This window comes from Triticum urartu, chromosome 1A, assembly GCF_056163025.1.
Source record: "Triticum urartu cultivar PI428250 chromosome 1A, HENAU_Tu73, whole genome shotgun sequence".
Classification (NCBI taxonomy): Eukaryota; Viridiplantae; Streptophyta; class Magnoliopsida; order Poales; family Poaceae; genus Triticum; species Triticum urartu.
This window is the reverse complement of record NC_141873.1, coordinates 537,715,145-537,733,411: the sequence shown is the minus strand read 5'-3', so window position 1 is coordinate 537,733,411 and position 18,267 is coordinate 537,715,145. Positions and strand designations below refer to the sequence as shown.

The window sequence follows — 18,267 nt, the reverse complement described above, 5'->3', positions numbered from 1 at the left end:
GATAATTTTTTTTATTTTAAAGTGCACTGGGAAAATAGATGTATAGTACTATTTTATCAATAAATTTTGAACGAAAGTACTTCGCATACGACATTTGGCTCAACGAGCGCTTGGGCGATGACTTAATCCAGCTGCTGGTGCTGTTTTAGCCTTGGGCTTGTATGGTGGATATGGCATTGCCGTCTGTGTTTCCTGTGATAATTGTCGCCGTGCATGTAGCAGTATACAATTTTGAATATCAAATGTATACTTATTCATGAACGGAGGAAGTAGGTGCCATCTAATAGCACAAAACCATTTATTACATCACGGGATGCAAAAAATACTACTTCAAATAACTGTCTGATATATTTGAAGAAAACACTCCACATTTAGGGCAGCTGCAAAATACAACAGTGCTGCAAATTTGCAACACTTGAGCAACTACCGCAGAACAAACTGGGTCGTGCGTGAGCCGCCGACTGCCTACCGCCAGCGGCGATTTTGGCCGTGAAGGCCGCGTCTGTCGCTCGTCTTCCCTGTCACTCCAGACGGCTGTTGGAGTTTCGCCGCCCATCAATTAAGCTGGTCATAGCGGGGAGTAACTTAGACTAGTGTCATATGCATGACATTAGTTTAAGTTACTACCTTCATAATACAAAGTAACATAATAATAGTGTTATAGATGGCTTCATTTATTAGCTTGTAGACTCATCTTGTCTTGGGAAGCGCTATGTTACAGTAACATATTATGCTACTACCTCACATTAAATACTTGCCACATAAGCAAAAATTTCTTGGAGTGCGCTATGTTACTAGCTAAGTTACTCCCACTATGACTAGCCTTAGGATCCGTCGCGGCTGTGAATTTTAGCCGAATCGGCTACTTGTTTGGAGCGCTGCAGTCCATGATGGCCCACGCAGCTCGATGCCGTCGGGAAGTGGATTAGTGGCGGACGAGCATCTGCAGGCAGACGCGCCACTTCGGTCAGCATCGTCGGCGCAGCGTTGCCAAATTTTCGGGCAACGCTCGACCGGCAGGCATCAAGGAGGCCTTCCTAGGCATTTCGGCACCGACACGGCTACCATCTATGCTTTGACAAGCAACGGGGCGGTTTCATCCTCCTTGCACACAAGGAAAGATCACTAGTTTGACGTATTTTTCATGCCCCCCTTTTCTTATGGATTAATGCCCTTTTTCAATGCAACTAGGTATGTGCTGGTGCGTTGTCACATAGGCTAAATGCTTTTTAACACCTTAAGAGGACCTTATGGGACAAATATTGATGCAAAACGAATAGACAAAATATAATTAAGTTTTGGTTAGAAAGCATAGCTTCTCTGTCATTATTTAAATTGGCAAAAATAAGTATGTATGTGATTGATCTGCTTTATTGAGTCCCAAAGGCAAGAGATTCATTGTTATTTATTTGTTTTCAGACCGTCAATTCATTCCGATTTATTGGGTTGCCAGATATGTGTGGTCGATATCATGTTTTACTGTAAGAAACAATTTATTTATGATCCGTAAATTTATTGTTATACCGTAGATTGATCTGGTTTATTGGTTATCAAAGATTGGTTTGATAAAAAGGAGAATCGGTGGAAAACCAAACACAATCAATGGAGGGTGGGAGACGGATGAAGAGGTGGTGGGGAGAAAAATTGACGTAGTAAGATGGAACCACATTTTTTTAAGTTGCATCGCTAGCACTACTCAAGCCTCCTTTGGTTTGGAGGAATTCCATAGAAATTCTAGAGGATAGGATTCTCATAGGATTTTTTTCCTTAAGAGCCCTTTGGTTCATAGGAATCGATTCCTATTCCTATATAGGATTGGTTCCCATCCTCCACATTTCATAGGAAAATAAAAATGAGCCTAGACTCAATGAAAAAATTCCTTTGGTGTGAAACAAATGACATCTCGTTTCCCATTTCTACTCATAGGATTTGAGATACATGTCATCTCATTTCCTACAAATTTCCTATTCCTACGATAATTCTATCCTATGAACCAAAAAAGGCCTCAAAGGATTTGAACTGTGGAAGATTTGGGATGCTCATGTCAGTGAACATCCTGCGCCGGGCCATGAATCATGCATATGACATGGCTTTTGAGGAGTCGTGCGGGGCATCTGCCCAAGCATCGAGTTATGGGTCGGATGGACAACGAGCTTGCTGGAAGCTAATATGGAGAACAAAGGTACCGCCCACAGTTAAGAATTTTGCGTGGAGAGTTGTTGTTGATTCACTTCCTACATGGCAAAATAAAAACAAGCGTGGATTAGAGGTAACAAGTTTATGTCCGGTGTGTGCAACTGAGTCTGAAGACAGTTTTCATGACTTGTGTTGATGCCCACTTGTAGTGCAACTCTGGGAATGCATGAGTAAGGTCTGGCGCCTGCCAAAATTAAAGGAGGTGTCTAACACTGGCATAGAATGGCTCCTGGAAGTTTTATATCCTTTGGGAGATATTGAGCGAGCTATGTTATTATTCACTTTATGGAGATGTTGGCATAATTGGAATGAGTTGGTACATAATAAAATTCCAACACTGATGGATGCTTGGCGCCAATATTTATGCAGCTGAGTCATTAATTGCTATAGCACAAAATTCTAATTGTGATCCGGTGAAAGATAAAGCGGTGATATCTTATGATCCAGCGGTAAATAGGCCATATGAAATATCACGAATTGTGCCTCCTGCTAAGTTGCTTTCTCCTTCAGCAGGTTGGGTGAAGCTCAATACGGATGGTTCCTGGACTAATGATGGAAGGGTTGGTGCTGGTATGGTGCTTCGCGATAATCTAGCCAACATTATTTACTCATCTTGCAAGGAGTTATTTTCATGCCGAGATGCCCTTGAAGTAGAAATATGTGCATGCATGAAGGGTTTATCCATTGCTATTCAGCGGACGGGAACTTCCAGTTTGTATCGAAATGGATTCACTTATAGCGGTGAACTTGTTGAAGGACAAGAGCATTGACAGATCAATCTACGCATCCTTGGTGGCAGAGATAATGTACTTGAAGTCTCTTCGAACGACTAGTATTGTTCATATCAAGTGTAATCAATATTTAGTTAGTGATTTTTAAGCTAGTTTTACTAGAACAAAGAGTAGAACTGTTGTCTGGTTGGAATCAGGACCCCTAGAGGTCATCGATTTATATAAGCAGGATTGTACGTTTGATGCTCGAGTATTATAAGTTTATCCGAAAAAAATAACAGAGGATAAAACCCAGGTGAAGGTTCCGTCAGGGTCAGGTGTCTTCTTACTTAGTCCACTCCGGACCAGCACTACTACACATCTGCTTAACCAGCGGACTCCCCTCACATGGGAGATGAAAACGTGTTTATTCTAGCGGGTCATGCAGAATTACCTCAACCCTGCATGACCTCTGTTTTTTTCAGAAAAGTAAAAACACATGTGAAATTCTGTACTCTGTCTGCTCATATACATAGACGTGTAGATTCACCTAAACACTACTACATTTTGATACTGAGGTAATATATTATATCCTAACTTTTCCTTGCAGTAAAGAACAAGCTGAGCCTGGTTGAAGTGATTCCACTCGACTGGTTCAGATTCACTGTCGAGATTTTTCGCAGGGCATTTCCAGTCTGCAGATCATCAATGACTGCTCTGCTCAGTTTACAAGACCAGTTCAGGCATTTTGACAGTCTAATAAGAGGATAAATAGGATTTAAACGGTTACAACATTGTCATCTCATTTTTTTTCGCCCGCCCAAAAGACAACAACTAATAGGAGGATCATAAAACAAGAAACCATGATATTCCAATCATATTGCATGGCATCATTGTTCAGCAGGTTCAGATACAAAGTAGCAGCACCAAAATAACTGAATGTAACATTTCAGTTCACACACATGGCATACAAATAAATTGTTGGAGCAGCAGGAAATCACCCCACCCGCCAGGTTCCATTTATTCGAATTGGGGAGCCAGACCAGAGCTACAGCAATCCACCTTCAATTCCCCAACATTAAGCTCAATTCAACTGAGCACCACTTCGATCTGTCCCGTCGAACAGCCGATGCCATCCAGAACGGCGAGCCTCTCCTCGTCGCACCACGCGCTCTGCTGGCTCACCACCTCCCAGTCGCAGCAGGGCCCTTTGTCCTCGACGCGTCCCTGCTTGAGCAGTGCGACACGCCGCAGCGCCATGGATACCTCCACGGCGAACCTCACAAGGTGCATCTGCCTCTCCGTCCTCTGGAATCCAATGACAACCAGCTCCTTCAAATGGCGATGGCGCGAAGCCGAGGTCTCCCCCGGCACCTCCTGTCTTGGCTCATCTTCTCTGTGGGAGACATGCACATATAGGCTCTCAAGTAACGGCGCCGCCTCGATGAGCAGGCACGGCCATGAGGCGTCCCATGAGGAAGGCACGTCGGCGACCAGCAGCCTTCTCAGGTTCGACATTGCAGAGAAGGGATTCTTCGGCATGATCCACATCTCTGGCCCAGTAAACCGCAAGACGAGATCCTTCATGGTGATGGCGCCCTGGAAGAACTGCACGAGCCGCTGAATCAAGAAGTCGCGATAGGAGCGGTTTAGTCCAGGTAAACCGCCCCCTTCCAGTCGGCCAATCGAGAAGGCGAGGCTCACGTGCGCAAGGCACGGGGCGGCGGCGGCGGAGCAAAGCAGCACGGTAGCTTCCTGGCTGGCGAGACTCTCGAGCTTCGGGAGAGACCGGATCTCGACCGACACGAGCTCGCCGCCGAGTACAAGCTCCCTGATTTCCGATTTGGGCGCGTCAAGAACCACCCTGCGGGCTATTATCTTGATCTCGCATGAAAGGATGTGTAGCACTTGCAACTGCGGGCACGCGGCGACCGCTTCCTCGTAGGCGGCCGCCGGCGTGGGAACCGGCAAGTCTCGCAAGACGAGCGTGGTGAGCGCGTTGAATCCCCGGAGCGGCGGGGGCAAGCAGTTGGAAAGCTTGAGGCTTCGCAGTCGGGACTCGCCGGGCTTCCTGCTGATGAGGCCAAGAGGGAAGCTGTAGGCCGGCGGCTCCTGACGCGTGAGCGGCCCCGTAGGGGTGGCAACAACCTCTAGATCCCGGACGCCCCAGGAATCGACGGCGTCCACGACCAGGCGGTTGATGCAGGCCGAGGTGCTGTAGGCGAAGACCTCGAGCGACAGCCTCTCCACGCGCCGGCGAGCGGGGCTGGCCAGGAGGCTCTTGACGGAGCAGACCATGGATCGCATGGCGCGGCGCTCGTACCGGGCGGTGATAGCCTCTAGAAGCCTCCTGTCAGACAAGGTGGAGCTGATTTTCGAATCCCTGGCGTCTTCGCGGAGGCGGAAGCACCGGTGGTAGCGCGGCGGCAGTACGTCGCTGACCTTGAGGTCCAGGACGGGGACCTCGCGGGGCAGGCTGGCCCAACGCCTGGAGAGCGCCGCGGCGCCGAGCGCGGTGCGGGTGTCGAGGCGGCGCAGGATGTCAAGGAGGAGATCGTCGGGGAGGGCGCCGAGGCGGTCCTCGTCCGCGCACAGCCGGCGGCGTTGGAAGGCATCCGTCCTAGCCATATAGTACTATCGTACTCGATCGGCGGGGTGGGCTTGCGACTAAATAGAGGCATTGATCGAGCGGGAAGTTCAGCGGCGATTTTCTTTAATTTCTGGTGTTCATGAGGGAAACCGACTCGGATCCGGGTAGTTGCGAGTGATCAGCATCGTGCAAGCTGAGCCAAATATTGTTCACTCGCCTATGGAAAAGACGGCAGCCTTTATGGGAATTCCGTGCGTACCTGTTGCAAACCTCATCCTTTGCAACCCAGACGTCATCTGCTGCCACGTGTATAGCTGGACATCGCACGGCCTCCTCACGTTTGCCCCCCACGCAAGACGCAGCTCCGTTCCAATCGCTGCAGGCACGCATACGGCTTGGCTGGAAAACTGAACTTGTACGTGCGATCCCGGCTCCCATAACTACGCGGCTGAGATTGCTTGTTTCCTATTATGGTCGAGTAAATTGCAAAAAATCATCACATTTGGGGACGCGAAAATAAAAAAACCATCAGCTTTCGTTTTTTTTTTTGCAAAAAACCGTCACTTTTGTGCTAACAGTTTGCAAAAAACGCTGATTACTCGATCAGTCCCGTTTGAGGGCAAACCTGACGTCCAGGGCCTGCTGTCAGGTGCCACGTGGCCTGTGCGCACACGGCGCCCGTCAAGCGCCGTTAGACGGCGCAAGAGAAAACCCTACCGGGTTGAACCCGGTCGACCATTCCCCCCACTCCCCCCAAATCCCACCGCGCCGCCTCCTTCCCGCTCACCCCCGTCGTGTTCACCCATGGCCGCCGACGGCGGCGGCGGCGGCTCTGCCGGAGATGGCAGGGACGACCGCGGGAACTCCTCTTCCTTCGACGGTGGGGACAAATCTTTCTCCCACGTTCAGTGTGCGCGCACGCTCGTCCCTGGTGCGGCCGCGTGCGACGATGGAGATGAGCGCCCCCAGGAACCCGGCAGCTACGACATCGAGATGTCAGCGGCGGCAAGGTTGGCGCAGGTCTGGAAGGCGAATCCGCATAACAGCCACAACTTCACTTCTGGTCTCGGCGGCATAGAGTGAGTTCTGTGTCGCTGTCTGTACATTTATTTGCATTATGTGTTAGAAATTAGGGTTTCCACTGCTGTTTAGGAACTATGGTTTATAAATTTGTGTTGTCACTGCTGTTTAGGAACTATGGTTTATAAATCTGTGTCGCTATTTCTACAGTTTAGGAACTAGGGTTTAGAAATATTGGTTTTAGATGTGAACAAGCTGTCCAAATTTTTTGTTGAGGATAATTACTGTAATTTGGTTCACTAGATTTCAGTTAACTGAACTGAATTTAATCAATTTATTGATTCTGCAATATTGAAAACTTAAATTGGAGAGAAATATAAGTTAACTGATTTGGTATTGCTTCAGTGTACTGTTAACTGCATTTATGTGAATATGGTATATACTGAATTTAGAGTAGATTGAATTGTCAGTTAACTTATTTGGTGTTGATGTAGTGTACTATTAACTGAATTACAATGAGCTGAATATATTGTTAACGTAATATGATGTGCTCTGTTTTGTGTTTGCAGTCTGGATGATGACATATGGGATGTTCGGTTTCATTTCCATGGCTGTGACAATTTGGAAAGGACCTTATGTCAGTCAGATATTACCTACATCAATCTTTTAGCTCTTATTGGGACATAGGGGTATGATGAGAAGGACTCCATGTACTATGTGAAGGAAGATGGTTTAGGAATTGAAGGAATGCAGCTGATTAAATGTACTGAAGATGTAGAAGAAATGCTGGAATTATATGAGGAGAAAAGGTGTATCACTATCACAGTTATGAAAGGAAGAACATCACTTAGGCCACAGTTGCACATCAACAATGGAGATGAAGTTGAGAAGTAGATACCTATTTCAGAGATTGGTTCACCTAAAGTATATGATATAGATGATGCAGGTGTGCTCTATCCAAGTCAGTGCAGTGAAAGAGCAGAGTGCTCTGTTCCTATTATAAGTGTTTATACACAAGATTCTATTGGAGATTACCTTTTTCACTCAGGAGAGCTGCAATGTGAGAAAGGGGAAGGACATTGTAGGTGTCAATGAGCTAGATGCATTTCTCAATGAGTTTGCTGATGACATGCCAGTAGTGCAAGAAGTTCAAATGGAGGAGGAGGAAATGTTTGTGGAGAAAGAAGTTACAAATGCTGACAGCTCTGAAGATGATGATGAGAGTTCAGAATCTGATTATGGCATGGGGAAGGATGTAGCTGGAGAGGAAGTGGATGATGATGCCGATCTCCACCAGAAAATAAAAGATTTGAAGAGGAAAAGAGAATTTGAAGGGGATTCAGAGCCAGAGGACTTGTTCTGTGAGTCTGAGGAGGAAGAGGAATTTGTTCCACCAGAACCTTTGCTTAAATTGCCAGTGAGGAGGGGCCCAACAAGTAGATCTCATTGCAGCTCTCAATCTGCACTTGAGGCTGACTATATCCCCTCAAGTGATGAATATATAGATCAGCCACATCCAGATGATTCTGATGTAGAAGTGGAGGTTTATTTGCCCTCAAGTGGTAGAAAATTCAGGGCAAAGAAGAGGAAGGCCAGGCAATGGTATGATGAGAGCAGGTTAACCCCACAGGAGCAAATTTGCTGGCATTTGTGTTTTCTGGATGTGTACCAGTTCAGAAGAGCTTTGATTAACTTGCATGTGACTCAAAAGAGGAATTTTCATTACCACAGAAACAACAAAGACAGGATTATAGTTGACTGTGTTGAGAAAGGATGCCCCTTTCACATGGTTGCTTCTGTAATTGGTAATGAAAAAACTTTCTGTATTAGGAAATTGCAACTAGAGCACACCTGTGCTCCATCTGGTGAGAACTGCAAGGTTCCAACAAGGTTTGTAGCAAAAGCAATTGAGGATAGCATGAGGACAGATCCTAGAGCAGGAGTTGAAACTGTCATAGAGAAGACAAAGGAGAAAATTGGTGTGGAGGTTGGAAAGAACAAGGCCTATAGGGCAAGGCAGAAAGCTCTTTCAGTTGTCCAAGGTGATCAAGAAGCACAATACACAAGGATCAGAGACTATCTACAAACTGTGTTGGACACCAACCCTGGGAGCAGATGCATTGTCACCACAAGAGTTGTGAGAGAGCACCCTAGTCTCAATCCAAGATTTCATAGACTTTTCATGTGTCTTGGAGCACAAATAGAAGGATTTTTGAAAGGGTGTAGACCTTTCATTGGTATGTTCTTGTCAAAATTATTCCACTTCATTTATTCTCTTTCATTGCATTTTTAATTTGTTCTGCTGCATTCTATTAAATCATGTTGATTTCAGGTCTGGATGGATGTTTTGTGAAGCTGAATATAGGACAACAAATATTGGCTGCTACAGGCAGAGATGGAAACAATAACATCTTTCCATTGGCCTTTGGAGTGGTTGAAAAGGAAGACACCGCAAGTTGGTCATGGTTTTTAACTCAACTAAAGATTGCTATTGGTGGAGAATGTGGACAGTTTGGGTACTACACAATAATCTCAGACAGGCAGAAGGTGAGTTGCTCCATTTGCAAATTTACTTAACCTTAGATTGCTATTCTTTGCAACCTTAGTTTGACCACCTAGTTAGCATCTTAACTTAGGTATTAATTGTTTCACCAGGGCCTTCTTAATGCCATAACACACATTTTCCCAACTGCCCACAAAGATATTGTCTAAGGCACATTTATGCAAATTTCCAAAATGTTGGGTTTAGAGGAGATGAACTTAAGAAATATATGGATGCAGCTGCATATTCATACACCGAGGATGGTTTTAATGTTGCAATGGAAGAAATGAGGAAAGAAAGTGAGGATGCTTGGGCTTGGTTAAAGGGAATTCCTGTTGAAACATGGGCTAGGCATACTATGGACAAGAATTTTAAAACTGACCTAGTAGTTAATAACATTAGTGAGGTATTCAACAGGATGATTTTAGATATTAGAGGAAAACCCATTAAAACAATGCTTGAAGGAGTAAGGTCTAAGTTGATGGTCAAGTTTAATGAAAAGAGAATTGGGGGAGAGATTGCTAGATGGACAATTACCCCTACATATTCAGAAAAACTGGCAGAGTCCAAGGAATGGGCTAGGAACTGCAAAGCTTTGATGGCAGACCCAGATTTGTATCAAGTCAATAGTGGGGAGAAATCATATGCAGTCAATTTAAAGGATTGGACTTGTGGCTGTGGAAAATGGGACATGACAGCCATACCTTGCAATCATGTTGTCTCTGCAATTTATAAATCCAAACAGCATCTAGAAGATTTTGTGCATCAGTTCTTTAAGAAGGAAATGTATTTGGAAGCCTACAAGCCAATGATATACCCTGTTCCTGGACCTAATCTATGGACAAAAACTGCTACAAGAGACATTGACCCCCCTGTTTTCCACAAGAAGAAGGGTAGGAAACAAACAAAGAGGAGGAAGGGCAGGTTTGAAGTGCCTAAACCTAAGGAAACATCAAGGATGGGGACAATTACATGCAGTAACTGTAGCAAGCAGGGCCACAGATACACAATTTGTGGGGATGTTTTGAAGCCAGCACTTGCTGCTAGGAAGAACAAACACAAGGTACCTTGCATTACATGTGACCTTAGATAGATTTCCAAATTGTACCATTAATGCTCTGATCTGCCATTTTATTCTTGTTGCAGGAAAACAGGGGTGCACCATCTTCTACACCAAGGGGTGCACCATCTTCTGCACCAAGGGCTGCACCATCTTCTGCTGCAGCTCCATCTGCTAGATCACCAGCTGGGAGAGCACCACAAAGGGCAGCTACCTCAGCAGCTCCAGCAAGCAGGGCAAGCAACTCAAGAGCTCCAGCAAGCAGGGCAAGCAGCTCAAGACCTCCAGCAAGCAGGGCAAGTAGTTCAAGAGCTCCAGCAGCAAGGGCAAGCACATCTGGTGTAGCAACAAGGAGAGCTTCAACAGCAGCAGCTACCCCAGCAGCACCCTTCTTGCCACCAAGACAGAGGAAAAAACCATCCAGGCTCAGAGATTACTTTTATGCTTCAGGGAACTAATGCTTCCTTGTTGATCATTATTCCTGTTGGTCTGATGTTGGTCTGCCTAAACTTGTTATTTTGAAACAACTTATGTTGGTCTGATGTTATGGAGCAAGAAACTCATGTAACGATCTTGCTGTTATGATACTTTATGCACTGTTATTATGATCCATACGATGTTATGCACTGTTATTATGATCCATATGATACTTTATCTTGCTGAAATGACCATGCTGAAATGATCATGGTGTTGCTGGATTTTAGCATGAGTTGATGCCATCCTCGATGGTTGTCGAGGGGTAGGGTTAACCCTACATGAGTTGATGCCATCCTCGACGATTGTCGAGGGGTAGGGTTAACCCTACATGAGTTGATGCCATCCTCGACGTTTGTCGAGGGGTAGGGTTAACCCTACATGAGTTGATGCCATCCTCGACGGTTGTTGAGGGGTAGGGTTAACCCTACATGAGTTGATGCCATCCTCGACGGTTGTCGAGGGGTAGGGTTAACCCTCCATTAGTTGAGGCCATCCTTGGCGGTTGTCGAGGGGTAGGGTTAACCCTACATGAGTTGAGGCCATCCTCGACGGTTGTCGAGGGGTAGGGTTAACCCTACATGAGTTGAGGCCATCCTCGGCGGTTGTCGAGGGGTAGGGTTAACCCTACATGAGTTGAGGCCATCCTCGACGGTTGTCGAGGGGTAGGGTTAACCCTACATGAGTTGAGGCCATCCTCGGCGGTTGTCGAGGGGTAGGGTTAACCCTACATGAGTTGAGGCCATCCTCGGCGGTTGTCGAGGGGTAGGGTTAACCCTACATGAGTTGGTGGCATCCTCGACGGTGCCATCAAAATTCATATTAAACTTTAACAAGTACCATCATAATTCATATTAACTTTATCAAGTGCCATCAAATACCAAAACTTGAATTACAACAAGTAGCATCACATGGCAGATTAAAATTTAACCAGTGCCATCAAATACCAAATCTTGGATTACAACAAGTAGCATCACATGGCAGATTAAAATGGAACCAGTGCCATCAAATACCAAATCTTGGATTACAACAAGTACCATAAATAAGCACCATACATAATTTTCCAACTCCTCCTTCTATTACAACAGTGCCATCCTTCTATTATAAATAAGCACCATACATAATTATTGCAATCACTCATCACATATAGCCTTGATTCTCTTCAGCTTAGACTTGTTGGCCTCTCCATCCTTTAAAAGGTCAGATATGGCAAACTCAAGCCTTTTCTTCTGCTGATTGACTTCATCAACATGTGCATCTTTCCTCCATTTGCTAATGAGTTCAGCCTGAGTGGCCTGGATCTTCTTCAGCAGCTCTACATCTCGCTTCAGTGACATATTCTCCTTCTCAAGATCAGTCTTGATTTCATTAGCATCAGGTGCAACCTGATCAGCGCCACTTTCCTGAACACTCTTCTGTTTTGCCTGCATCAGACGCTTCTCTTCTTCTAGCAGGGCAATCACATCTTCTTTAACCTTGATCTGCTCTTGGCTCTGCTCATACATATCCCAAAGCTTGCGCATAGCATTCTTAAGTGGCTCTGGCCATTCTGGGTCAACCCACTCAACAAGACCACAGCTGTAACCTCCCTGATTAACCAAATAAATATTACAACAAAAATTCTAATCATTTATTCAGGATTTAAGCAGTTCATATAGTTAACAAACATAATTATGCATGTACTACTTGCTACAAGCAGCTAGAAACCATGCCAATTAAACATAATTACTCAAGATTTGACCATTCATAATTTTTTTTAAATAAACCACTTGTAACATCTATTGCTTTAGTTAACAATCCTAATTCTTCAGTTAACAATCCTAATTCTTCAATTAACATCTACTGCTAACATTAAGGAGTAGAAGGCAAAACAGAGCTGTATACATAATCACTAACAGTTAACAATTACTAACTAGCTCCGAACACCCCAAAAACCTACGGCCGGTGTGGATGCTTTGAAATGCAACTCCCCTCTCCACTGGCGTCTTATGACTGCAGATCGGGCCTCCAGAAACAATGCCACACCATTCGAGATCCACAGTGGTCCGTGGTATCTACATTATTAGAACCAGAGAAGAACGTGACAGTCAAATACAAAATCAAATTGGTGAAATCAAACTTGAATTCGGGAAGAACCCTAACCCTAACTGACAGAGAGGAAAACTCACGTAGGGCTCCGATTCGTACGAGGGGAGAGAAATAGACGAGTCACTAGTCTCGCCGTCGTTCCAGGAAACCATGGCTGCTGCGGTTGCCGTCGGCGGCGGGGGCGAGGGGCGACGGCGGGGCGGGAGCGGCGGGGTCCGACAGGCGAGGAGTGGGGAATGGCCGACCCGGTTGGGTTCGACCAGTTTGTCTTGCGCCGTCTAACGGCGCTTGACGAGCGCCGTGTGCGCACAGGCCACGTGGCACCTGACAGCGGGCCCTGGACGTCAGGTTTGCCCTCAAACGGGACTGATCGAGTAATCAACGTTTTTTGCAAACTGTTAGCACAAAAGTGGCGGTTTTTTGCAAAAAAAACGAAAGGTGGTGGTTTTTTGATTTCGCGTCCCCAAATGTGGTGTTGTTTTGCAATTTACTCATTATGGTCAGATACGCAGCTGCAGGCTTGTCCGCCGCCAATACAACATCAATCAGGCCAACTCCACCGCGCGACCCCAAACGAACGTTCGGTTTAGCCGGATTTTATCCCTTTAGGGCGGCAATGGGTTCGTCCATGTCCGCGTTTGTCTGATGGGTCGTGGGTGCACCCAACGCGCAGCCGCACCCCAAAACCTGTCCGGGGTGGGCGTGAATAAAAAATATATAAAAACTTAAATGAAATGACTAAAAAACTAAATAAATGCAGTTAAAAAAACATAAAACATATATAGGGGTCATGGCCACAAAAACGGCCCAGTTTGTTAGTCCACTTAAACGGTCCAGTTTCATAATTAACATAAAAACAAAATAAAAAAACGCCTCCCGCGCGCTCCTGTCGTGGCCGTCGATGTCGTGGCCGTCGCCGTCTTCACTGGCCGCCGGTGTCATCGTCGTCGCTGACGAGGTCGACGTAGTCCGGCGGCGTACACAGGTGGGTCGGCGGTCCGTGGTGCACGGGGGCGGCGGGCTGGAAGGTGGGCGGTGCCTGCACCACCTTCTCCCAAGGCGAGGCCTCCCACTCCGGCGACCGCGGCGGTGTGGGGCACCAGTTCACGACCCCTATGGCGGTCGCCATCTACTCAGCGGAGCACGACCAGCTCCACCCCTGGCCCACCAGGCCAGGGTGGAACGCGGCCACCGGCGGCTCCTCCACCACCTCCTCCTTCAGCACCATCTTCGGCTCGGGGATGACGACATCGCCGGCCGCGGAGAGGGCCGTCATCTCCTCGAGGCCCTCCCATTGGCGCTCGTCGTGCGTGTGCATGGAGTCCTCCAGCACACGCGCCATGAGCCGGGCCTCCTCCTCCGCCGTCATGCGAGGAGGTGGGGGTGGCGATGAAGATGGCGACAGCGACGGCATGGGCGTCAGGCCGCGCACCCACGTACGCCCGCGCGCCTGGGGAGGCGCTCGGGGCTCAAGTGGCCGCCGCGGCCCCGTCGACGTGCCGGCGAAGAACGACGCCCGCCGCACGTCGTGCTCATCGCGAGCCAAGTGTCCCTCAATGGCGAGCCGGGGGCGTACCTCTCGTCGTAGTAGAGGTCGTCCGGGAGGAGGCGGCGGCGGCGCTGGATCTCCTGGCGGCGCGCACGGGCGGGATCGGCACGCGGTTGGCCAACAGGTGCCAGTTATTGGGGAGGTGGACGTCGCTCCAGGGCAGCGGCGTCCTCGTCTCCCAATAACGGCGGCAAATGGCCGCCTCGATGTAGTGCCGGTCGCGCGCGCCGACGGCCATGGGCGCGATGGAGAACGCAGGCGGCGCGGGGGCCCGACGTGGTGGCGATGGAGACGCGGGCTGCTCCTTCTTCACCGAGCCGCGGCGGCGTCCTGACGACGAGCCAGCCTGGCGGTCGTGCTTGCCTTTGCGGCCGTAGTTCCATAGCCCCATGGCTGCGGGCGGCCGGCCGGCGAGTTCGAGGCTAGGGTTTGGGGGTCTGGGGCTGTCGGGTTTCAAGGAGGCCGCGGGGTGGCGTGGGGCAGTGTGGACGATGACCGGTCCACGGTTCCCATTTAAGAAGGACCGCGACCCCTCGCCTGGGCGGATGACAGACGGGGCCGCCCGCGTGTGTGCATTCATGTGGGCGGGTGGGAGGTAGGTGGCCGCTTGCCACGCGGCCCCGACGCGGACGAGGCGCGCGTCTGTTTGGTGTCCCCTGCGACCTAAACCCGGCACAAGTTTGCGCTCGAAATGGGTCGGCCCGGACACAAAACGAACCAGATAGGTCCGGACCGTCGCACGCTAGGCCGCCTCGTTTGTCTGTTTTACCTCAAACGGACAAGGCCGGACAGGATAAGGTTGCGCGGTGGAGTTGGCCTCAGATCGAAAATTGCTCATGGCCGAGCAACCGGAACAATGTCCTCCACGCAATTCGACTAGCCGCCAGTTCCCTGGCCCGAGGCTTATTGCAGCAGGCGGAACGATAGCCATGTCCTCCGGCCGTCCAAACACGTCCTCTCCCTTGCATGACCGGATCGTGTTGTTGCAGTCTGAAGTAGAACTACAGTCGAGGAGGTCAGGGGTGGCCATGCCGGACGTCACGACATGCATCATGGACTTGCCGCCGCCGCAAATCATGTCAACAGAAGGCTAGCAGGATGACGCGGTCGCCGATGGTCGTGGAGCCGGCCGAGAGCAAACACTACAGGTGCAGCGGTCTCCCGGCTCAAATTTGAAGAAAAATTGTTTTTGGCATTGCATTGTGCTTATATAAAATTGAACTGTGAACGCTGTGCATCGCAGGTTAATAAAGATGGGCAAACGTTGATTATTCCTGAAGTTGGAAAGACTTATGATTCAGAGGAAGCTGCTTATGATATGTACAACAAATATGCCGGCAAAGTTGGATTTAGTATTAGAAAGAACCAGACAAAGCGTCGACATGATGGTAGCATATATCAAAAATATATTGTTTGCAGTAACGAAGGTCATCGAGAAACCGCGTCGTCGAAAGACACTACAAGGACGGGTTGCAATGCCCGTATTTAGTTTACTGTTAGCAGTGAGGGGGTTTGGACGGTGCAAAAGGTTGTAAGCGATTATAATCATTATCTTGCTAGTCCCAATAATGTGCACAAACTGAGGTCCAAACGGCGTGTTATAGAGACGGACAGACATCTAATTGGCCAAATACGGGAAGCAGGGATGAAGCCATCCCAGGTGTATGACTTCATGGTAGCGTTTTATGGAGGACCAGATAAAGTGCCATTCTCAAAGATGGATTGCAATAACGAGATTGGTCGTGAGCGCAAAAAGTACTTAGAATCAAATGATTCGCAAACACTTTTGGAATACTTGAAAAATAAGCAGAGAGAGGATCCAACATTTTTTATGCCTTTCAAGTAGATGAGAAAGATGGTCGGATTGCTAATTTGTTTTGGGCAGATGGCCAGTCTATCATGGATTACGCATGTTTTGGAGATGCTGTATCATTTGACACTACGTTTCAAACTAATAAGTTTCAAATGCCTTTTGCTCCAATCCTTGGAACAAACCATCACAAGAAGACTGGCTGTTTCAAACCTTTCTAACTGCAATGTCGGGTAAGCATCCAAGCACAATTTTCACTGATCAAGATGCGGCCATGGCAGGTGCAGTTGCATACGTGTTTCGAAATACTAGTCATCGACTTTGTCTATTGCACATTTATCTTAATGCCGCTAAACATCTCGGACATGTAATTCATAAGCATCCTGAGAAGTTTCTACCTGATTTCAAGAGATGTGTCTATGAAGATAGATCAGGTATAAGTTCAACAAGAAGTGGTGTGAATTGTTGGATCAGTACAACCTCTAGGACAACGAATGGATGGCAAAGCTATATGAGTTGAGGGAAAAGTGGGTTGTTGTCTATCGTGACTCATTTACAACTGATATGAACTCGACTCAAAGGAGTGAAGGTATGAATAATGTTTTCAAGCAAAGATTTCGTAGGAGACTCGGTCTCTCGGAACTTCCTGTAGAATGTGAGAAGGTTTCTCATAGTCTTCGGGGAAATGAGTTGGATGCAAATTTTAGTTCGCGCTCAAAGAACCCGATTACTTACTCTTCTAAGTTTCATTTGCCGAAGACCGCATATGAATCATATACAAGGAGGACGTATTCAGAGTTCGAGGAAGAATTTACAGGAGAAAATTGTTATAAACTGAGGGACCAGTCATGACATACACATATGAAGAGTGAATATGGAACAAAAGTCATATTCAATACCGAGGATACTACCATTACATGTTGTTGCAGAAAGTACGAATCCGTAGGTATGTATGCTCTATTTAATTTGCAATTTACTAGTTTCTAATAAAAATTGATGAAATATGGCATCCGTATTTTACAGGTATATTGTGCAAGCATGCTTTCAAAGTTTTCAATGTGAATGATGTTTTCATTTTGCCATCACAATATATACTAAAAAGATGGACAAAATATGCAAAGAGAGGATATTGTGTTGAAAAACTAGGTACCAAGGAGGAAAGTTTGAAAACGCATGCTGCACGTATCTCACGGAAGGCCACGTCCGTTGCATTGAAGTGTACACGATCAAAGGAACATCTTATTGATTTTGAGAAAGTTTTAGATAAGTTTGACATACAAGCAGATAACTCTCTCAGCAAGATCGAGGAAAAATCAAATGAGGTTCCGCTAGTTTCAACTACCGACCCACTAAAAGGTACAATATCAATTAGAGTTCCTCAAGTGGTAAAAAGTGCAAAGAGTAAACGGTCGAAAATCTCATTTGGGAAGAAGAAAGGAAAGAAAAAGAATAGTTCTAAAAAGAAAGGTACTGGTCCTACACATTCTAGCAAGCCTTTTCTATTATATACTTCTATAGTTAGTGTTCGATTTATTTTTCATTTTTTGTCTGAAAATAGGAGACCCAAAAGATGCAGTAGGAAATAGGGATGATGGCATTCATCCACAGGAATTGATGGTAAAACATATGTCTTGGACTCGGTATTACATTTTCATATTTTCTTACATATTTGTATGAGCAATTTCATATTATATCACACAGGATGTTACTACTGGTACCATTGACGTCTCTAGTATGGCTGCTTCGTTGATCCAAGGCGGATTTACTAATGCTGCAATTCCAACCTTTGCAAATGATGCGTACGGGCAACCTTCATCAGCCATGTATTCTCCTTTCATCCAAGGCGAATATACAAGTCTGTTGCATGGAGTTCATCAGGATGCCACATTGTCCTCGTCTCCTAAAAAGTTACATTTTGATGTAGTATTTGGCGCAACCTATAAGGAATATGATCACTAGTAGAAAACGACACATTTGTCCCGGTTCCAGAGGCCCATTAGCCCCGGTTCTGGAACCGGGACTAAAGGGTCGGGACTAAAGCCCAAAACCTTTCACTACTAGGGAAAACCTTATACACAGAATCTTAGCAGCAGCGCGGCATAAAAACATGCGCTGCTGCTAAGTAGTAGCAGCGCGGCTACGGAAAGCTCGCTACTGGTGCAAAATTAGCAGTAGCGTGTGACGCTTAAACCGCGCTGCTACAAAAATCCACCGACGGTACACAACGA

General features: G+C 47.0%; 2 protein-coding genes and 1 pseudogene across 2 annotated transcripts; 1 reads left to right on the top strand and 2 right to left on the bottom strand.

The window, feature by feature from the left end:
- Positions 1-3,817: 3,817 nt before the first annotated feature.
- On the bottom strand, positions 3,818-5,688 carry LOC125530058 (uncharacterized). The gene has a single exon (XM_048694456.2). It carries the CDS (start codon positions 5,532-5,534, stop codon positions 3,996-3,998), a length of 1,539 nt encoding a protein of 512 aa, XP_048550413.2. The 5' UTR covers positions 5,535-5,688; the 3' UTR covers positions 3,818-3,995.
- Positions 5,689-11,725: 6,037 nt separating this feature from the next.
- LOC147992364 (uncharacterized) lies at positions 11,726-12,832 on the bottom strand. Its single transcript, XM_087539013.1, has 2 exons — positions 12,761-12,832; positions 11,726-12,181 (listed from the first exon to the last, which is right to left on the bottom strand). Exons 1-2 carry the CDS (start codon positions 12,830-12,832, stop codon positions 11,726-11,728), a joined length of 528 nt encoding a protein of 175 aa, XP_087395139.1.
- A 1,786-nt stretch (positions 12,833-14,618) lies between these two features.
- On the top strand, positions 14,619-16,075 carry LOC147992363 (protein FAR1-RELATED SEQUENCE 5-like; annotated as a pseudogene).
- The last annotated feature ends 2,192 nt before the right edge of the window (positions 16,076-18,267 follow it).

Excerpts from the sequence above, each read along its gene's own strand:
- LOC147992364 (XM_087539013.1), bottom strand. The coding sequence starts at position 12,832 with ATGGTTTCCTGGAACGACGGCGAGACTAGTGACTCGTCTATTTCTCTC. Across the intron at positions 12,182-12,760 it reads CGTACGAATCGGAGCCCTAC|GGAGGTTACAGCTGTGGTCT; the intron begins GTGAGTTTTCCT and ends TTGGTTAATCAG.
- LOC125530058 (XM_048694456.2), bottom strand. The coding sequence starts at position 5,534 with ATGGCTAGGACGGATGCCTTCCAACGCCGCCGGCTGTGCGCGGACGAG.